General features: G+C 58.9%; 1 protein-coding gene across 1 annotated transcript in view; it reads right to left on the reverse strand.

The window, feature by feature from the left end:
* Positions 1 to 146: 146 nt before the first annotated feature.
* Positions 147 to 21,387, reverse strand: part of DLEC1 (DLEC1 cilia and flagella associated protein) — a gene marked incomplete at its 5' end in the record, with an annotated part of 47,259 nt that continues 26,018 nt past the window's right edge. The window contains 23 exons of the mRNA XM_080674300.1: positions 147 to 333; positions 409 to 529; positions 690 to 843; positions 2,085 to 2,246; positions 4,010 to 4,228; positions 4,362 to 4,446; positions 4,669 to 4,763; positions 4,847 to 4,972; positions 5,065 to 5,184; positions 5,289 to 5,494; positions 5,783 to 5,853; positions 6,336 to 6,451; positions 7,744 to 7,895; positions 8,524 to 8,594; positions 9,705 to 9,890; positions 10,373 to 10,503; positions 11,865 to 11,975; positions 12,586 to 12,739; positions 16,391 to 16,530; positions 19,615 to 19,773; positions 19,894 to 20,024; positions 20,225 to 20,318; positions 20,676 to 20,835. Coding sequence (XP_080530426.1) covers positions 210 to 333; positions 409 to 529; positions 690 to 843; positions 2,085 to 2,246; positions 4,010 to 4,228; positions 4,362 to 4,446; positions 4,669 to 4,763; positions 4,847 to 4,972; positions 5,065 to 5,184; positions 5,289 to 5,494; positions 5,783 to 5,853; positions 6,336 to 6,451; positions 7,744 to 7,895; positions 8,524 to 8,594; positions 9,705 to 9,890; positions 10,373 to 10,503; positions 11,865 to 11,975; positions 12,586 to 12,739; positions 16,391 to 16,530; positions 19,615 to 19,773; positions 19,894 to 20,024; positions 20,225 to 20,318; positions 20,676 to 20,835 — 3,088 coding nt within the window. The 3' untranslated portion in view covers positions 147 to 209. The remainder of the gene's footprint in view (positions 334 to 408; positions 530 to 689; positions 844 to 2,084; positions 2,247 to 4,009; positions 4,229 to 4,361; positions 4,447 to 4,668; positions 4,764 to 4,846; positions 4,973 to 5,064; positions 5,185 to 5,288; positions 5,495 to 5,782; positions 5,854 to 6,335; positions 6,452 to 7,743; positions 7,896 to 8,523; positions 8,595 to 9,704; positions 9,891 to 10,372; positions 10,504 to 11,864; positions 11,976 to 12,585; positions 12,740 to 16,390; positions 16,531 to 19,614; positions 19,774 to 19,893; positions 20,025 to 20,224; positions 20,319 to 20,675; positions 20,836 to 21,387) is intronic.

Raw genomic sequence — 21,387 nt, forward strand, 5'->3', positions numbered from 1 at the left:
CTGAGTACTGATTCTTAACCACCAGTCTGCATGGTGCGGCGGCCTCAGAGGACGGACATGCAGGACCTGAGCTGAGACCAGCACCCTCCATCCAAGGGCTGCTCAGAGGTCCTCCAGCGTGCGCCCTGCACAGCAGACCTGTCCTTAGCTCTGGGCCACGTTTATTTCCAAAGCGGGCTGAGGGGTGCGGTGGCTCTGAGGGCGGTGCCTCAGAGCTGGTAGGGTGGCACAAATCTCTCATCGTAAGAGCCTCGGCCCCGGAGCCGCAGGGTGCAGGCCTTCTCGCAGAGCACGCCTTCCACCACCAGCGTGGCCTCATACAGCTCACTGCTCCTGTGGGCCGCAGGGGGCTGAGGTGAGGAGGGAGTTTGGGCTTTGGGCAGTGTCGGGGGCCGGGAGGGGCCGTACCTGGCGGTGAAGAGAACCTGCAGGATGATGGAGGTGGGAGGCGCGTTGACAGATCGTGCCTCCAGCAGTCCAGTGCTCGGGAAGACCCTGAATGCCGCAGGCTCCTTGTCCAGCTCCTGGCCTGCACCGCGGGGAAGGGAGCACATACGTGGCAGGCGGCTACATGCGCTGCCCCAGGAAGTCCCATCCCTGCAGAAATCCCAGGTGGTGTCAGCCACCTTCCTGGGGGCCTGGCCCAGCTGCACAGGGGAGCAGTGGGCAGGAAGGACAGCATGGCATACCCATCAGCACGGTCCAGTAGCTCCGGCAGCCACTCAGGTTCATCAGGTAGATTTCCCGGACTCGCTCCTGGTTCACAAAGCAGGTCCCAAAATCTACCCAGCTGGTGGAGAGCTGCAGCTCGGGCACAGCCACAGTGGCCTGCAGGGGCACCACCTATGGGGACAGAGCCGTTAACTTGGTGGGGACCAGGTGACTTTGCCCACTCCTGGTGGGCTCTGAGCCAGCGTCTAAGGGACACACGAGCCCTGCTGACCCCAAGTACTGACGCTTCTGAGGAGCACACAGGCAGTACGGGGAGGTGGGAGGGGCCGGCGCTGTATCTAAAGCCCGGAGCTGCTGGTGGGCTTCTGCACAGAGGAAGGCGCCATCTGCTCCCCCTGCCACCCTTGCCCTGATCAAGCTCTGTGCCTTCTGCTCCCTGGTCGGGTGCTGTCCTGCCTTCCTCCCTGCTCCCACGGGGGCTCCAAGGCCCAGCCCTGTTTTCCTTGGGCCCTAGGCCATCTCCCCCTTTCCCTTGACATCGGGCCCCGCCTGTGCTGAGTGCCCTAGCTCCTGACAGCCCCTCTGCCACCACTTCACCCTCAGGCACTGCCAACCCACCTCCTCACCTTGGCCTCCCCTGCCCCTGGCTCCCGCGCTCAAATCCTTCTGGCCTCTCTGGAGTCCACCTCTCAGGCCAGACCATCCCTTCACATTTCTCAGGGGCTTCTACCTGCCTGGGCCCCTCCAGCTCGGCGCCACACCACAGCCCGTGATCTGTCACAGTCCACAGAACCAGGCCTGTGGTACTCACCCTGGTGCTCAGCCCCCGACGAGCCCGAGCATCTGTCCCTCAGGTGCTCACTACTCCCACCCATCAGGCCATTCCCTCGGCCTGACTTTTAATGTGGTTCCCTTTTCTTTTTTTAAATATATTTTATTGATTTTTTACAGAGAGAGGAAAGGAGAGGGATAGAGAGTTAGAAATATCAATGAGAGAGAAACATCCATCAGCTGCCTCCTGCACACCCCCTACTGGGGATGTGCCCGCAACCAAGGTACATGCCCTTGACCGGAATCGAACCCGGGACTCTTGAGTCCGCAGGCCGACGCTCTATCCACTGAGCCAAACGGGTCAGGGCTGTGGTTCCCTTTTCATTAAACAGTAATTAAATGGGAGGCTTTACATGCCACCTCCTGCAGGAAGCCTTCCCTGACTTTTCCCTTTATAGCACCTCACCTGGCTCTGAGCTCCTAAGACAAGTAAGGAGGAGTGACCCTCCTCTCTCCAGGGCAAGGCCTCTTCCGAGACAGGCTGGGCCCGCAGTAAGGGCTCCTCTTATTTCTGAGGGCCCTGTCAGGGTTTGTCTTCCTCTGACCCCCCCGGAACAGAGTGGGGCAGGCCTGGGACTCACCTGCGTGGTCTGGTTGGCGTACTCCAGGAGCAGATTCTGGGTGAACACCATCTCCTTCTCTCCACTCCCGCTCTGCCGAATGTCCACGCCGGGCAGCATCTGGTCCACCGGGAGCTTCTGGTAGGAGAGCAGCTCCAGGGAGAGCGAGAAGGACACGTCCACCTGACAGACAAGATCCAGCCGTCACCTGAGGCTGCTGAAGGCAGGTGGCAGGTGGCAGCTTCTGTCCGGCCCTCCCTCCCACGGCCCCTGCGGGCCCCACAGGGCGGTGACAGCACAGCCTGCAGAGCTCCGGCCGACCCGGCCCTGCCCAGCAAAGAGCCCAGCCGTGCGCTCCCCACCCCCACCCAGAGCCCCGTCAGACGCATGCGTCCCACAGACACTATCTGCCCTGCTCTGGGCCCAGCACCCCTCACTACCCGGATGAGGCTGTGCCTGCCCCTAGGAGCGGAGGGGCCAGAGGGGAGACGACGGCAAACCGTCCTAGGCGAGGCCTGTCTTTCTCCTGAGGACAGGGAGGAGCCTCTGATGGGTTTTAAACGGGCCGTCCCGTTCAGCTTTGCCTTCCTCAGAGGCACTGGCTGCTGCGGGAAGGTGGGCCGAGGGAGCTCGAGCGGGTGAGAGGACTTGAGGGGGCCAAGGTGCACCATGGGCCCAGCAGGGTGGGGCTTGACGTGCGTTCCTTGGGCCCAGCCATCAGAACGAACTGAGGCACGTGTTAAAAGCACAGGTTCTTTCTCATCTCTGCAGCCGGGCCTGGGGTCTGTTTCTAACGAGCTTTCTAAAGGCCACCGGTGGGTCGCCCGGCTCGGAATCCACTGTCCTAGACCAAGACATGGGTGTGGGATGAAGGGAAGGGCGGCGTGCTGGGAGGCGGAGGAGAGGGCAGCAGCAGGGCTGGTGGCTGCTCAGAGCCCGCTAGGGCGGGTGACACTCGCTGAGATACAACCCACCGCTGAGAGGAGGCGCGCCGTGGGCAGGGCTGGGTGCAGGGAGGCGGGGAATTCGGTTTGGACCGGTGGCGTGTGGGAGGGCATTGAGGTCAGGACTCAGACGGGCAGTGCAGCACGTGGCCGACACTCGTGACATCCACCCCGAAGAACACATTTGGAAAGGGATAGCTTCTCCCTGAAGCTCTGGATGTGGTTGAGATGACCCAGGAGAGTGCAGAGTGAGGTGGGTGAGGGCCCAGCCGCTCAGGGGACAGGAGGAGGGGGCCTCTGAAGCAGGACGGGGTGGGGAGAGAGGGCGGGGCACCCAGCCTGGCTGGCTGCACACACCTGGGAGCCCACAGTGAAGATGGGGTGCACACACACAACCGCTCAGGTGGCCTGTGACCTGTCCTCGTTCCACGTGCCTCAGAAACGGAAGGAGGCAGCCATCTGTGGTTCCCACCGCCCGGCATTCCCAGGACCACCCCGCCTCCCAATTCTGCAAATCCAGGGTTCTACTGTCACAGAAGAGGGACAGTCACTTCGGACCTGGGCAGACGGCAATCAAACTGTGAACTCACCTGCGTGAGGGCACGTGAGAAGGGAGAGGCTGAGTGCAGAGTGGAGGTGCTGGTGGGAATGCTCGGCCTTGACCGGGGTGCTGGCAGAGGGACTGAGAGGGTCTGCTTGCCTGGGACTTGGGTTGTGTTCACACTGGTATGCCTGGTCCTTCCTACATGTGTGAGCCATCTGTGCAGAGGGCCCGTGTTTGCTGGAAGTGGAGTGTCTAGTGGGAGTGCGCTCCTGGGTGCCCAGGGCATGGGCTGAGGGGTCAAACGTGTGGTTTGGATACAAATGTCTGTGTGTTCGTGTCTGCGTACAAACGTGTGAGGTGAGTTGTCTGCACACATGGGTGCATGTATGAGAGAGGAAGGTGACTCTGCCCAGAGGAGTGTGCCCAGCAAGGCTGAGGACCCAGGACCCTCCACTGACCAGCATGTTCTCCTGCGGGTGGAGCACCAGCTGCCTGCCGGCTGCGGCCGACCCCTCCTCACACTCCTGCTCCCAGCCAGCGCCAGGAGCTCTGTGGGCGCGGCCAGCTCCATCTTGGGACACGGAGAAGGGCCTGGAGACCAGGAGCCAGAAGTAGTGCGGGATGTCTGTGGTGTTGGTCAGCTTCAGGTGGTGGGTGGTCACCAGCTCACTCAGCACCTGGGTGGGCACAGAGGGGGAGGCTAGGATGCATCTCCCCTGGCCTCAGGCCCACGGCTCTGGGGTGGGGTGGGGTGGGGGTGCTGTGCCTCAGAAGGGCCTTCAGGGACATGTGAGGGGGCAGCACACTCACCCCAGCACAGGGCTGCTCGGGGATGAGGTCACTGGCCTGGAGCCGGAATTGCATGCCGCCGCCGTAGTCTCGCTCCACGCTCAGCCTGCCAGCAACAGGCATGGCGGGGCCAGGCTGGGCCTCTGGGGCCTCCTGGCAGCCCCCCACTCTGCCTGGCCAGCCTTTACCTGGGCTCACCTGCTGGCTGCTCCTCCCTCCCCCTCCCACTTCCAGGGTCTTGCTCCCAGAACCCTGTCTGGTCCCCACCAGGGCCGGGTAAGGGTGCTCCCCAGGGGGACGGAAGGGAGGCCGGGCCCAGCGGACTCACTGTGCGGGCCTCACGAAGCCCTGCAGGTCCAGCCTCAGGGGTCCCACGGCAAAGTCCTGCAGGCGCCGCCGCCTCCCTGGAAGCTCCCTTTCCACCTACGAGCCCAGGCCCGGTCACTGGCGGTCGCTGGGCTGAGCAGGCGGCGGCTGTGGCCCCACCCCAGGCCAGGAGGGCTCACCTTGCTGTCCAAGCTCATGAAGCCCAGGGCGTAGCCAACACACTCCACCTTGTGCAGGACGTGGGGGCCCAGGACCATGGGCGTGAAGGAGATGGAGATGGCGCTGCTGCCCCCTGCAGGGACCACCTGGCACGGGCGCCCAGGCTCAGCGCTGCTTGGTGCCACTGTCTGGCCAGCGGGCGCTTTCCGAGGCAGCTCCCAGCCCAGCCCCAACTCACCACCTGCTTGGGGCTGATGCGGTACAGCTGGTCCGAGGGCACCCCCTCGTGCTCCTGCAGGACCACCGAGATGATCTGCGCGGCCCTGGCGCTGGCGCTGGCGCTGGCGCTGCTCTCGGCCTGTCGTCAAGATGTTGCTGAGGCTCACACAGGCTCCAGGCCCACTGGCCCCTCCACCCCGCCCTGGGCGGCCAGCCCTAGCCTTCCCCCCCAACTTTGCTCACAGAATGGGCCACTTCCGGGCTGGACAGCGACTCGTTAGAGACACTTGGGGACTGGGAGGAGCTGCTGCTCTCCTGGGTCTCGGGGCACAGGACTTCGTTTCCGTCTTGGTCCCGCAGCGGGAAAGGGGGCCCGTAAAACACCAGCAGCTCCAGCAGCTGGTCCTCCTTCTCCTCCGGAGCGTAGGTCTCCCAGTCCAGGCGGATGTCTGGGGCAGGTGTGGGGCGGGGGGTGAGGAGGAGGGACAAGGCAGGTGTATCTTCCCACGCCCCGCCTCCCTGAGCCCCTCCGAGGCTGCCTGTTACCCCACTTGATGTGGGGCCTCGCTTCCTCTCTCCTGCCACTTGCGGGCAGTGTTTCCAGGATTTAAAAAAAAACTACAGGTTTATCCCCTCCTGCTCTATCCAGCTTCTCCCAGCCGTCTTCCCTCCCAGCCTGGCCCACCACACCGCACAAACTATCACGAGAACCCCATTTTCTCTCCTGAGCGCCTCACCACAGGGGCTGGAGTTATGCAGGCGAAGGACACGGGTGACTGTCTCTCCTCCAGAGACCTGCGTGCTGAACCTGGAGGCAGGAGGCGAGGCTCAGCACAGCCCCACGCAGCACACGGGGAGCTGGCGTGGAGCAGGCAGGGACGAGGCCCCACAGTGGTCTGTCTTCACCCTGGGCTCACCAAGACCATGCAGTGCCTGGTGAACTATGACCTGGTGAACTTGACCCAGGGCTGCTCACTGCCCCAGGAACACCCCTCCCCTCTCCCTACAACTACACTGACCACACATCCCACCTCAGTTGGTATGGGGGTCCCTGGTCACGCGGACTTGAGGCCACAGTGACGACTATTCATTACTACCCACAAGCCGTTTGAGTTGGGCAGGTAACAGCCCTGTCCCCTGAGGCCTCGCCCCTCCAGGGCAACCCTGTCCTGGGCCTTCTTGCTGGGTGGCACCAAGTGTCCCAGGGCCAGTCGAAAAGCAAGAAGAAAGCAGCCCAGGCTGGAGGCCAGAGGGCCTCTACGGGGGTGGAGAATGAGGCGGCGTGAGCACCTGAGGACAGGCTCCTTCTGCAACTGCTCAGCGGTGTAGTTGGTCCTCAGAGAGCTGATGGGGCAGCCCACCACCACCATGTGCACCGGGATGACCGAGGGCGGCAGGTCTCCCACCTGCAAACACACGCCAATCCTCCGTCCCTTGTCGCCAGCTGCCACCGTCTCCCCTGGCTCCCCAGTCCCTTCAGTGCAAAGCCTTTCCTTCTCCAGCCAGCCCAGGGCCTCCGCGGCTGGGCCCAGCAGGGCCTGGCCTCACTCCTCCCTGGTGGATGCTCACTAGACACCCCAAGGCCAGTTCCCTGCCTGTCCCTCTGCTGTCCCGCCCGCCCAGCCCTCCTCCCCTCCCCCGACCTGCACTGGACTCCCAGCCTGGCCATCTTTCACCTCTTACAGCCCCTTTCATCAGATGTCTGTATCTTTTAAATGAAAATAACTATTATTTCTCTCTGCTAATAAAAAATAAATGTTTTTAATTTGCCCTAGTCGGTTTGACTCAGTGGATAGAGCATCGGCCTGTGACTGAAGGGTCCTGGGTTTGATTCTGGTCAAGGGCACACACCCAGGTTGCAGGCAGCCGATCAATGATGCTCTCTCATCATTGATGCTCCTATCTCTCTCTCCCTCTCCCTCCCTCTCCAAAATCAATAAAAATCTATTAAAAATGTTTTAAAAATACAGTATGATAATCACCCCCAGCATGACTCACTGTCAACATTTTCATGTACAACTGTCTGGATAGACTTCTTTTGTGTACATGAAACAGATAGACATGAGAAGCATACGGCTTCTCTTTTGAACATCTCTTTTCATGACATGTAATTTTTTTAAAAATATATTTTATTGATTTTTTACAGAGAGGAAGGGAGAGGGATAGAGAGCTAGAAACATCGATGAGAGAGAAACATCGTTCAGCTGCCTCCTGCACACCTCCCACTGGAGATGTGCCCGCAACCAAGGTACATGCCCTTGACCGGAATCGAACCCGGGACCCTTCAGTCCGCAGGCCGACGCTCTATCCGTTGAGCCAAACCGGTTTCGGCATGACATGTAATTTTACTAACGAAGGTTTACAGCATCATATAAGGGTTGTTCAGAATTCCATCAGATGGATGGAGCCCACATTTTAATCAAATCTTGGACTGACAGACAGGCATGCTTAGGTTGTTTCCCCCCCCCCCCCCCCCCGCAACTCTCCATTTATAAATGATGCTGAGAAGGAAATAACCCGGCACCAAGTTATTTGTCCGTGTATTAACAAAGGCTCCCCCCCCCCCCCCGCCAAGGGTTTCTTCTCCGTGAGATCTGAGAGTCAAAGGGGCCACGTGTTGGGGAAGAGAGAGCCTGGAGGCGAGGGCCGGGGTCAGGTTCCCCGTCCCCCAGGCCGTGACCCGCCTGCAAGCCCGTACCTTGCAGATGAGGCTGTCCCAGTACTCGCCCCACATGTTCGCACAGGCTGTGATGTCGATGCGGAGCTGCTGGTGGGCGTCCAGCATGCCCTGGGAAACGTGGGGGAAGAAGGATGCTCCTTTCCCGTGAGACAACATGTTTTCCATGAACTCTGGGGAGGAACCAGGGAAGGGGATTCAGGACCCCAGGGAGGGGGGCTATGAGGTCCAAACCCTCAGGTGTTAGCAAAACACTGTACCAGACAAGCCTCCCCAGTCTCTCCCTGGTCCAGCAAAACAGACCCTCCTTCTGGGGTCCCAGAGTCCAGGGGCCAGCCCCCAGGGGAGCCCTTCCTTCTGAGCCACCACCCATCCCAAATCAAATCCTGGGCCTGTGCCCAAGCCTAATGCCCTAACAAGGAGATGGCCTCACTCAAAAGAGGGCTGCTGTCAGGTGGGGGGCCACAGCTATCTCAGGGACCTTGCTAAAAAAGACATGGAGCCCTAGCCGGTGTGGCTCAGTGGATAGAGCGTCAGCCTGTGGACTGAAGGGTCCCAGGTTCAATTCCGGTCAAGGGCACATGCCCAGGTTGCAGGCTTGACCCCCAGCAGGGGGCATGCAGGAGGCAGCCGATCAATGATTCTCTCTCATCATTGATGTTTCTCTCTCTTTCTCTCCCTTCCTCTCTGAAATCAATAAAAATATATTAAAACAAAAAAGACACTGAGATGGTCAGGAAGCCGAGGGCAATCCCGCTCTGGCCAGGCCTGGGCTCAGCGCCTGCCCCTTGGAGCTCTTACCCAGCTGCTCTCGCTTGGCCAACTGCTGGCGAATCCGAGCCGTCTTCAGCAGGGCAGGAGACACGTCGGGGCTTTACCAGGAGGACACAGAAATAGCATCAAGCCATCCAGACCCTTTCTCAGACCTGAGCCACCTCCCCTGGCGACCAGCTTTCCAGGGGAGAGCCGGTCAGGTCTCTTCTTCACCTCCTTCTCTGGTCTTCGCTCCAGCTACACTCCTGCCGCCCCACAGCCCCAGGGGCTGCCTCCCCAGAAACTCGGTAGGGCTCTGGGGTAGGCACCCCTGGCCCAGTTTCTGTGCCTTGGTGACCCCTGGATATGAGCCCAGCGCCGACTCCCCATCGCTTGCGCAGCTTTCTGCAAAGGCCCCCGTTTCCAGTCTTTCCTGCTGACATCTGTCCAGCATCGAGCACACACTAATTCTTCTGGAGTGTGGGAGTTAATGTTTTAGAAACTGCCAGCGGCACCCCGCCATCTGCAGCGGTGGGGTTTTTTTTAAAAAAATATATTTTATTGATTTTTTACAGAGAGGAAGAGAGAGGGATAGAGAGTTAGAAACATCGATGAGAGAGCAACATCAATCAGCTGCCTCCTGCACACCCCCTACTGGGGATGTGCCCGCAACCAAGGTACATGCCCTTGACCGGAATCGAACCTGGGACCTTTCAGTCCGCAGGCCGACGCTCTATCCACTGAGCCACACCGGTCAGGGCTGCAGCGGTGGTTTTAAAGTTGGGCTCCCCTGCGTTAGGCGATTTGGTGGAGAGGTGTTTGCAGCGGTGCGCTGGTCAACTGCCAATTGCTGCGGCGTAAATGCTTCGTGGCTGATTTCACGTTACAGATTTGCAGGATGCCTCACTGCCACGTCTCTGCCCACCCAGTTCCCTCCGCCTCCAGTAACTTCTCCCTCCCTCACTGGCCTGAACCAGAAGCCCTCCACGCAGCAGGCAGGCCAGGCTGAGGAGAAGGGGCCACAGTCCCAGCCTCTGCACAGGCCCTCTCCGGGTCTGGGAGCTGGGCGGCAGAAACCATCTCCTCTCTGCGTTTCCCCATGTCTACCTGTGAAAGCACGGCCTCCCGCTCCCCGCGGCCACCAGCCTCACGGAGGCCCATCGGGGCACACTCCACCCGGCCGCCTCCTCCCCGGGGACTGCCCACCCCCTGAACGAAACCAGACTTACACGCTGGGCTTTTGGCTCAGGCGTTTCTGAGGGCTCCCGAAGTAATTGAACTTGAGGGTGAAAGTGGTCTGGATCGGGGAGCGGTTGGTCAGGATGAGCTGGCGATCCACGCAGGTCCTCAGTGGCACTGTGGAGCCGAAGTCCAGGCGGAGCTCCTCCTGGTGGCCTGGCTCTGTGCTGGGAACACTGCCCCGCGCCCATGGGCACCAGGTTACACGCCGCCCTTGGCCCTGCCCAGTGAGCCACCGTGGGAGGGGGCGCGAGCGCTGTCTAGCAACCAGGCTTCACCCTCACACTCCCACCTCGTCAAGCTGCCACCCCACAGACATCTTCTTGTCAGCCTAGGATGCCAAGGGAGGCCTCAAATTTCACCAACTCTCCCTGGCCCGGGGCGGCCTGGCTTGTCTCCCAGTTGCTGAGCCTCATGCGGAGAGCGCCCCTGCCATCTCCTACCTGCCTGGACGCCATGCCTCCAGCGGTGGGGGGAGGGGACGGGAAGACCCCAGAGAGGGCGAGGATGGGGTAGAGGGATCTGTCTCCACAGAGGTGGTTAGGGAGCCCCGTCCTGGCTGTAGGGACCAGCTGGGAGGAGGCTGGCACCAGGGGGCAATGCTGCTCCTTCACATGGTCGCCTCAGCACTCAGGCCCCGGCCCAGCCCCGGGCTCACCTTCTCTTGGCGCCCTCCGTAGAGATGGTGATGCTCACTTGCAGTCCCTGGGGTTTCCCAGAAATGCCCAGAACCAGTGGCTCCTTCATGCCTGACACGGTACAAGGGAGGGCCAGATCGGTCAGCTCGTCCTGTAACAGAGCCCACCGGGGGCACATGAGCACGGTGGCCTGGGCTCCGAAGTCCTTCCCAGAGCAGGCGGTGGCTGGGGGAGGTGCTGCACACGGAGGCCTGGGCTCCGAAGTCCTTCCCAGAGCAGGCGGTGGCTGCGGGAGGTGCTGCACACGGAGGGCTGGGCTCCGAAGTCCTTCCCAGAGCAGGCGGTGGCTGCGGGAGGTGCTGCACACGGAGGCCTGGGCTCCGAAGTCCCTCCCAGAGCAGGTGGTGGCTGCGGGAGGCGCTGCACACGGAGGCCGTGACGTCGGCCCAGGCCCATGTCTGTGAGAGGCTCCCTAGCCCCTCCATGAGCCACCAGCCACAGGCCCCGCCTCAGCCCACACCCTGCGCCCAGGAGGCCTGGCCCTTCCTCAGGGCTCCTGGCTGTGTCTGCTCCGAGTATCTGGACGTGCCCACATGAAAGGAGACCCTGCAAGCGGATGTCTGCAGAAGCGACACGTTTATTCTGATGACACTGCTACCGCAGAAGTCAAACGCTTCCTGCCAGGGTCCGCTCCGGGCCAGGCCTGGGCGCATCAGTGTCCCCTAGAGCTCAGGCTCAGCTGGGTAAGACAGGCCACTGCCCCCTTGTGAGCCCGTGAGGAAGTGCAGCCTGGGTCTGCACGTCTCTGAAGGAAGAAGTTTCCTCTTCATAGGCCACCCTGATGGCTTTCCTGTGGGCCTCGGCACAGGAAAAAGCTGTGTCCCGCTTTTTAATATGTGGTTTGTCTTTTAATTAATTTCAGAGAGAGGAAGGGAGAGGAGAGAGAGAGAGATAGAAACATCGATGAGAGAGAATCGTTGATCAGCTGCCTCCTGCATGCCCCCTACTGGGGATCAAGCGGGCAAGCTGGGCATGTGTCCTGACCGGGAATGGAATCAACCGTGACCTCCTGGTTCATGGGTCGATGCTCAACCACTGAGCCACACCAGCCCGGTGAAGCTGTGTCCTTCTTAGGAGGAACCTGGCTGCCAGTCAGCCTCCCAGCAACACCAGCACAGGGCCTGCCGTGAGCACAGCTCTGCTGTAGGCCCGGGGCAAACTGGAAAGACAGGCCCGCCTGTGGCCACAGAGAGCAGCCTGGGAGGGCTGAAGTTGGGCCAGAGGCGAGATGTGGCCAGTGGGTTTCAGGGCGCATCCATTTCAGGCCTGCTGCAAGCTTTCTGACCTCATGTCCCTAAAGAACAGGCCTAAGAGGAATGGGGACCCAAATACAAGAAATCTCTTCCCTACTTCCCAAGACCAGGCGTGGGCCTGAGGCCCGCCTCCCTGCGGCACAGGTGCAGACAGCCGCCGGGTGCCCTCCAGCCCCTCGGCCCCCCCATCCCCGCTCACCTGGGTATGCGTGGTCAGCTCCAGGCTGAGCTGGAGCTCCTCACCGGGGCCCAGTGTGCCACGTCTGGGGGAGACTTTTGCTTTGCAGGAGCTTGCTTGGTGCCCCAGGAGCTGGCGGACACAAGGGTGGGCCCGCTGTCAGGTGCTAGACTCCCAGGATGGATCAGGGGTCTGGACAGGGTGCTCGGCAGCTCTGCTGGAGGTGCAGACGGTGGGGGGGCGGGCCATAGCAGGACGGGATGGCCAAGTGCTTACTGGTGGGGATGAACCCCAGGTCCCTTCTCTTCTCCTTCCCCCGCAGATGGACTTGCCAAGGGTGGCCTGGACTACATAAGCTGCCCTGGAGGGCCAGGGTGATGGGGAGCAGAGAGCAGCTGCCTCTGAGGCACAGGAATGTGGCCCCTGTCCCCTGGCAGGCAGAGCAGGCTCCAGCCAGCCCGTGGACAGTGCCTCATCGGGGCTCCCACAGCTGCGTGGACCAGTCACGGGCCGGCGGTCTAGCTGTGTGCACCTGAGACTCCTCAGGCAGGGAACTGGACGTCCCTGAAGGCGAATCAAGGAAAAGCCAGACCAGATGTGCTGCTCCTTCGAGGGGCCCAGCTTTTCTGGGCACTGTGGGCTGAGGGCAGGCTGTGGAGGGGAGGCTGAGCATCTGCTCTGGGGGTGCCGGAGGGGCAGCGTCTCCCTCCCCAGGGGCCTCCAGTGCTGAGCGCTCACTCACTTTGCCCCAGTGGAACCGGGTGGGCAGGAGCGTGCCATTGATGAGTGCGATGTCTGCCTTCGTGGGCACGCCCAGGTAGAGGTTGCTGACCACCACCTGGCTGCTCTGAAGGTACACGCAGGGCTCCTGCACCTCGGCGTACACAGGGAGGTAGCTGGCACACGAGGAAACAAAAGGCATATTGATCAGAAAGAAAGAAAGAAAGCTGTCCCTATTTGCAAAAGACATGATGGTCTATGCAGAAAATCCCAAGGAACCTATTTCTTAAAAGCTCCTAGAACTAACGAGGCAGCCAGGTTACAGGGTACAAAATCAACATAAAGAAATCAATCACACCTTTATATGTCAACAGTGAACATGTGGAAACAGAAACTTAAAATTACTCCAGAAATGGAAAAACTGAGGTATAAATCTAATAAAACATGTAAAGGATTTGTGTGCCAAACACAACAAAACATGGATGAAAGAAATTAATAAATGGAGGGACATGTGTGTTCATGGATGGGGAGAGTCGACATAGTAAAAGTGTCAGTTCTCCCCAAATTGATGTACAGGTTTAACACATTTCTTATCAAACTCCCAGCAAGGATCTTGTAGATATAAACAAGCTGATTATAAAATGTATATGGAAAGACAAAAGACACAGAGTGACTAAAACAATTTTTTGAAAGAGCAATAAAATAGAAAATCACTCTACTGGATGCTAAGACTTACTTTATATCTACAGTAATCACGATAGTGTGCTGTGGGTGAGGGATATGCACCACCAACAATAAAAAGACAACCCGATATATGTATATTTTTAAAAAGGGTGAAGATCTCAATAGATAGTTCTCCAAAGAGGATATACAAATGGCCAATATGCACATAAAAGATGCTAAACATCACTTGCCACCAGGAAAATGCAAATCAAATCCTCATGAAATATCACTTCACACACACTGGGGTGACTATCATTGAAAGACAGAGAGTAACTAATATTGAGGATGTGGAGAGGAGAGAGAAGGATGGAGAGTGGGTCAGCAACTGTTAGATCTGCACCATTACATTATCTATATCTATATATATAAAAGCCTAAGTGACTGGCCGACCGGCTGATTGGCTGGTAGCTATGACATGCACTGACCACCAGGGGGCAGACGCTCAGCGCAGGAGTGGAAACCATAGGCATGGAAACATGGAACAGACGGATGAATCTCAGAGGGAAGGGGGGAGGGTAGAGGGCGGGAAGAGATTAACCAAAGATCTTATATGCATACTAGAGGCCCGGTGCATGGATTCTGCACTGGTGGGGTCCTCGGCTGGCTTGCGGGGATCAGGCCGAAGCCAGCTCTCCGACCTCTCCCGAGGGGTCCCCGATTGCGAGAGGGTGCAGGCCAGGCCGAGGGACCCTAGTATTATAATACATCACACACTATATGTAAAAATAAACATTTAATAAGGAAATAAATGCAATGCTATTCTAATGAGAAAAAAAGAAATAAAAGAAGGATGTGATCAGATCAGTTAATAAAACAGAGCAGAACAAAACTACTACTTAAGACCCCTGGGGGAGAAGGCCTTGCAGAATGAATGTGGGAAACAGCTGGGCGGCAGGGAGGAGGCCGGGGGTGGGGGGGTGGTGGGAAGGACTGTGGAGGATTCGTCAGCCAGTCCAGGGCCCCAAGCCCTGAGCTCACAGACACACAGAAGACTGGGCTGCAGCAGGATTTATGCCCCCAGAGGGGTGGGGGGGTGGGGCAGACCCTGCAGTAACCTTGGGCCTTTCGACTGTCATGGAGGGAAAGCAACCAGGCAGCTAGATCCTCGTCCTTCGTGCCCATTTACGAATGAAGGGAATGACGTGTGTAGCTGGTGGGTGTGGGCGTCCCCTGCTGTGTGACTCGGCCTGTGTAACCCCTTTGACAAGGCCCCTTCCTCTCACGGGGTCAGGTGGCTCTGTCCCCTGAGGGTTCTCACGGGCACTCCTTGGAAGAGGGGTGCTCTCAGCACACACCGACACCCGCTGACGCAGAGGAAACTTACATCATTAGCTCCTTACGCAAAGCGACTTCCTCTTCCATTTAAAACCACCAATGGGCAGCCAAGGATGACTGGGCATAGAAGAAAGACTAGCGAAGGATGATTCTAAACCAAAATCTGAGGAAACAAAAATCCAGTTCCTTGGGGAAATGGAAGAGACTGCTGCATCCATAAGATAATAACATTACTATATATATATAAAAAAAGCAAACGATCCAAGAACAAAAAAGCTTGAGATTTCAAAACATGGCTGTCCGAAGAAGGGCGTCTACCAAATTAGTAAGATGCAAGGCCAAGGCCATCTCCCTGAACAAGAAGCAAAAACACTAAGCGGAAAACATGAGAAAAATGGTTAAATTCATGCAGTAGAGATCCACCAAGTCTTCTTCTGAGACAGACCCTCCCCGGGCACGAGGGGGTGGGCACGTGACCCCAAGAGAACCAATCAGAGCCCACCTCCAGAGAAAGCCAGTTTCATCTCTCACTGAGGTTAGGCTGGGAGTGTGTGAGCTTGGAGTTCTGAGTGGACCCCTGCCTCAGGGCAGAGTGGCCAAGGGCCCCTCCCAACAGGGCAAAGGCTGGAGCCCCTGCCATCAGCGGGTTGGGGCTGCCCAGTCTCACGCTCCCCTTTGTTGCCTAACTTGGTTGCATCCGTGTTTCCATCACCTGCACCTGTAAAATTCTGATGAACACACGGTCCTTTAAGAAGAAAGATCAGCGATCGAAAAGGAAAGGAAATACACAAAGACTTAAAGGCATTCACCCTGATGAGGAGACAGACTTAACCTTCATTCACAGTCAAGGCCCTCAGGGTGCCGTGCAGGGCCCGAGAGGAAAAGACTCACACTCAGACCTGCGCTGTGATCAGGGGAAAGCACATTGGAACAAGACACTGCTGGTACTTACTCCCCCATCAGATGGTCAAAGAAGAAAAAATGAGTTACTGTCTGTGGCTGTGACAGTGAGGGTCAGTGGGCAGCCTCACAGACTGTGAGTAGAAGTATAAAATGGCACAGCATTTTTGGAGGATCCATAGAGATTTAAAATGAGCATTTAAATGTTTTTGTAACGAAACACACGCAGAATTGACTATAAAACAGTGTAAATACATTCCGTTTAAAAAATAAGAACACTTGTGTACCACTACTACTCAGCTTATTACAGAAGATTTCCAACAGGTAGCTTAAGGAAACGAATATTACGCTTCAAAATAATTTGGCTGAGGGTGTAGATGACACAATATTTGCAGTGATTGGATAATTACGAAGGCAGGTGCTGGGGACATGGGGGCTCATTATACGATTCCATTTTTACATATTTAAGGAATTTTCTGGAAGGAAAGAAGGAAGGGAGGGAGGGAGGGAGGGGGGAATGTCACTAATAACCTTTGAAACCTTCAGTGTGTTCCTCCCAGAACCAATGGCACTCACTCATTTAAATACGCCACGACTATTTTGTGTACGTTCTCCTGCTGAATATTGATTGTTTCCAGTTTTTTGCTATTATGAACAGTCGGGCCCTGAGAATTCCCATATGAGCACACGGCTGCCGCTGCACATGCGTAAGTCTCTCCGGGGGTTAATCTAGAAGGGCTAATGCTGGGTCACGGGGTAGGCACATACTTTACCAGAATGGGCATGTTCTGTAATTTCCAAATTTTATAGAATAAACATGTATTAACACCTTTAAATTCTGAAATGTCTACAGATAAAAATTACACGTAACATACGTGAATCTGCTGGGATTACGCAGAAAGTGTGTTGTGAGGGCCCCCCCCCCTTACCTCCAGGGCCCGTTCACCACCTCCAGCACCAGGACGGTCTGCAGACACTGGGCCTGACGGGCCTCCAAGGTGATGTGCACCCTGCACTCCCCCAGAGGGTGCACCTGGCCGCCGGAGGGCTCAATGTCGAAAGGAGACACCTGATGGGGAGGTCAACCCGGAGGGATGAGGAGTGCGATCACTTGGAACTGCAGAACCTGGGGCTGGCCATGCCCAACCAGGGTCACCCCACGCTGCCCCCAGCTCTTCCAAGAGCCACGCAGGATACGGGAGGCAGGCGGGAGGGGGAGCACAGCTGCGCGAGAGTTTTAGGACTCAGAGGACAAAGACTGGGTCTCCAAGTCAAGGAGGAGGACCCCAGGCACCGGCCAAGATCTGAGGGGTAAAAGGCAGAGGGGGAGGGGGCCGGGGGGAGGGTAAGGGGACCGTGCTGGGGCAGGTGCGGTGGCTGAGATCTACCCAGCCCCACTGGGCAGGCAGGGTCAAGACCCTGATGGCTTTAAGGAAGGAAAGACACCAAGTCACCAAACTGGGGGAGGGGTGAGCTTCCGTGCAGCCATAGGTTCCCCAACCCCCCAGCCCCAGCCCCCAGGCCTGTACTCTCCATTCCTCAGGCAGGTCCACCGCCTCCCCGCACAGACAAAGGGAGAGGGGACGGGAAAGGCTCAGGGCTCTCTACCTCTTCTTCCTGCCTTGACTGAGATAAAATGCACCAGTCGGACTGGCTAGTAGGCTATCACTGGACGTTGAAATGTCACACCCAGGAGGCAGGTTGTTCCTCTTTGGTCTCTTCCTTCCATGAGACCGAGACTGTGAGCACAGGGCACCTGCCTGGAGGGCAGCCTGTCCACCCCCACGGGCCTGGCCGGCCCAGTCCCACCCCTGCCTCCCACCCAGGCTGCCAGGCGGGCTGCCTTGGGCCCTGGGCTCTCTGGCTTCCGAAGTTCCCGCCCTGGCCCTGGTGGGAGGCAGGGGCTGGCCGTCACCCCGGGGTTCCGAGGCCTAACTCAGAAAGAGTGGCTTGGGTGCCCTGCCTGGAGCTGGGGGCCTGAGCGCCACTGGTAAGGAAAGAGCCCTTTGCTGTCTTTGGTTCTGTCCCTCACACACGTCTCCCTTGGAGTCCTGGGGAGTGGCTGTACTCTCGAACTGAGTTTCGGGGTCCCCTGACTGAGCACACCTAACTGACCCCCAAATCTCAACGCTGGTTTGAGAGCCGAAAGAACAAAGTGCGGAGGACGCAGAGGCAGGGCTCCCACCAGCCGCGATGGTGATGTAAAGCTCAGCAGATGGCGGCCCAGTTTCAGGGCGAGCTTTACCCAGAGGCCCGATACGTTTCTATTGGACGAGTACAGAAAACGTTTTACATAGACGTTAAAGGCACGCCTTAAAATTAAGTACCCATTGCATTTCGAAGTTATGCATTACGTGTTCTTACCAGCTAATATCTTTTTAAAGTATGATACTTGGTAAAACACTGTGTCATAGGAAAACACGAGGATTCTCGTGATCCGTCCGCAATGTGTTTTAACATGCTATCCACGGACCATTATTCCAATTCTAACATGTAAGTTACTCTTCTCGGTGGGAGACAAACAAAGACCCGGAGCTGGAGAACTGGATCTCTTGGGATTCCGCCACCCATGAGCCACGTGAGCCTGTCCCTGTCTCTCCTCTATCAAGTGAGGAGGTTGGCTGTGGTTCAGGAGTTCCCAGCTGTGCTCTGGGAAATCCCACCGGCTCCTCAGAAGCGAGAAGGGGCGGGGCGGGGCGGGGGTGCCTGCCAAGGGGGTCTCTGGGCCCAGAGAAGTCATCTTTATTCTAGGCCTCGGGCTTCTGTGTCAGGTTTCACAGAAGAAAAGGGTTCCTGTCTCGATGCTGACACCGCCCTGCCCCCAGTCCCGGCCCCAGCGTCTGTGTTTCACAGTCCAAGCAGGGGGGCCAGTGCACCCCCGAGGGGCAGTGCTGACTCCAAGCCTCCTAACAGGACACCTGGCAAGGCTGCGGTGACTCCATGCGAAGGGCACAGCTGCTGCGTCCCAGGGTGCCCACCGAGAGGAGCAAGGCCGTGGGGGGGAAGGAGGGCGGCTTTCGGGCGGAAAGGGGAAGTCCTGGAGGAAGGGAACACGTTAGCAGCCACGCTGCTTGTGTGGCTGTGGCTACCTTTCCTCGGCTTCTGAACGTGGAAGGGAAAGTGGGCGGCCTCCTGCCCGGGAGGGCAAGTGGACACGCAAGACCGGGGCCTCGGCAGGAAGCAGTCCGAGGAAGGTGCCTTCACCGAGCAGACCGGGCCAGGAGCTCACTCACCGGGGCAGCGACGGCCTGAGGCAGCCCCCAGGGATCTGCTGCCACTGTGGGTGCAGAGTGCCGGTGGCCGAGGCCCGGCCAGTGTGGCTCAGTGGCTGAGCATCGGCCCATGAACCAGGAGGTCACAGTTCAATTCCCGGTTGCAGGCAGGCTCAGTCCCCAGGAGGGGGCATACAGGAGGCAGCGATCAATGATTCCTTCTCATCATAGATCTCTCTCTCTCTCTCTCTCTCTCTCTCCCCCTTCCTGTCGGAAATCAATAAAAATATATATTTTTAAAAAGAAGAGTGGATGGATCACCGCTGACTGCCGCTGGGGCGTAACAAGCACCGTGACTTGGTCGTCTTCTGGATCGCGCACCATACGGTCAAGTGTGATGCCACAGTTTGAAGGTGGGGAAGACAATACTTGGCCACCGTTAGTATTTTCTTATTTTATAGTAAAAAGAAAAGGGCTATTTGAGTGGAAACGCATCGAGTTCTCTTTTCTCGGAGCCTTTCCGTTGGGCGGAGGAGCCCAAGCACAAGCACCACCTGGTGGCAGGTATTCAAACTGCAGGCACTCTCCCTGCGGCAGAAGTTGGGAACCTGGGGGTGAGCCCGCCCCGCCCGCCCCTCCCTGGAGGCCTGGGGAGCTTCCTGCCCAGCCAGCTCCCTATTATCTTCCTGACTCTGCTCGGACCCAGGGAGAAACCCGGGTCCTGTTTCTGCATCAGACGGCAGAGCAAGTAACAGGAAAATCCGGTTTGGGGTTAAGTGCTGTGGTACAAAGGACCCGCCTGCCTCAGAGATGGGCAGAACCGGGGCCACAGCCAGGCAGAAGTCACCAGGCGGCGTCTCCTCTCCCAGCCTCAGCCCTCTGAAGGCCCAGCCCCAGACCCACAGCTCCAAGAGGGCACAGGCCCATCAGCCCCCACTCACATCCTCCCGCCTCTCCTCCAGGCAGACCGAGCTCTCCCGCATGTGCCACGTGGCCGGGAGCGGGCTGGTGTTCTGGATGCGGATGCACTTCGTGGCCTTCTGCCCCAGGCGCAGCAACCCGAACTGCAGGGCTGAGACGCTGATGACGAGGGCCGGCCCCTGAGACACATGGGCCCATCACCGGGAGTGGGCTGTGCCCTACCCCTGTGCCCCCTCCACCCTCCACCCCCCACGCCCTTCTGGCCCGCCCCGCCGCCCCGCCCCGCCCCCCAGCCGCACCTTAAACGTGGCTTCGATGTGTAGCACCACTGGCCAGGGTGAGTCTTTGATTTCACACAGCAGGTCCTGGCTTGTGGGGCCGGGGACACCCCCGGTGAACTTCAACTCAAAGTCCTCAACCTCGCTGGACGCTGGGGGAGGGCGAAAGGGAGAGCTGAGAAAGGGAGCAGGGGCAGGTTCCCGGGCACCTGGGTGTCTGGCTTTCGCTGACTTCTCGCCCAGGGGTGCCGGGCTGCTGCCGGGGCTGATCACGGGACACCCTGAACCCGCACAGGCCCCGCACTCAGGCCTCCTGCCCCCAGCCCCGGGCGGGTCACGCCCTCCGCAGTACCGATGGTCCCCGCGCAGGGCTCCACTTCGATGATGTGGCAGTCGCAGATCTTCCCCCACATGTACCTGATGCGGGACTTGCTGTTGTTCCACATCTGAAAGACACACCCCGACCGACCGTCCAATCTGGGCCTGTGGAGGGACACCCTCCCAGCTCACTCCAACAGCACCGACCCCACACCGCAGGGTTTGTGGGCGCCAGATCCTGCCAAGGACCCATGAACACGGGAAGGGGCTCCATAGTCCTGTCGCTTGGAGGATGCTGGGAAGCTGGTAAAGGGACAGGCGCGCCCAGCCCAGCATCCGTGCAAACGCAGGTGGTCCCGGGGCCCCGGGGCCCATCCTGGGTGAGGTGGGAGGCGGCCGCCGTCCACGCCTCCAGCACATTCCCCTCACACCTGCGCGGGGCAGCGCCACCTGGGCCGGCTGCGGCGGGGAGAGCTGTGTCCTACCTTAAAGTCCTTCTTCACGTTCAGGCCGATGTAGTTCTCCCCGGGGATGATGAGGGCGTACGGCTCCAGGAGGATCTGGAAAGGTTCCACCGAGCCTTTAACCTCGATCTCCAGGACGATCACGTCGCTCACGGTGTAGGAGGGGTTTTCCAGGTCGGAGCTGAACACAGAGAACCGGGAGCTGGGAGCCCGCCCGGCCCGCTTCTGCCCCACGTGTTTGGTCTTGTGAAAAGCAATCGATCGCCTGCCCGCAGCTCCCAAGCCCCCTAAAATCAGGCCCGTCAGTCAGTGCCCTGAAACGGTGATGGATGCCTGTGGCTGCAACAGCAACTCAGCCTACGGCCTGGGCCAGGGCCACCTGCCCGCTGCCTCCGGGGACCACAGCGGAGCGCCCAGCCAGGGATCTCCACAGGACGCTGGCTGCAGACCCCTTGGGGGGCGCTGGTAGCAATGCCCACCACGGGGCACACCCTTCCCCCCACCACCCAGGGCCACCAGCCTGGCTGCCCAGTGGTAACAATGGGCCCGGGGCCCAGCTCCAAGGGGGGCCTGAGCTCTCACAGAGTCCAGCGGGCTCTGCTCCCTGCGTGCGGAGCCCACACCAGGCCTAGGTGCCAGGGCCAGGCAAACGGGGGGGGGGGGGGGGTGAGGGGAGGGGAGGCAGGTGGCTCCTTCACCCCTTCCCGTTACCCTCCCTCACAGCCCCACGGGG

Source organism: Plecotus auritus, assembly GCF_963455305.1.
Source record: "Plecotus auritus genome assembly, chromosome: 6".
Taxonomy (NCBI): domain Eukaryota; kingdom Metazoa; phylum Chordata; class Mammalia; order Chiroptera; family Vespertilionidae; genus Plecotus; species Plecotus auritus.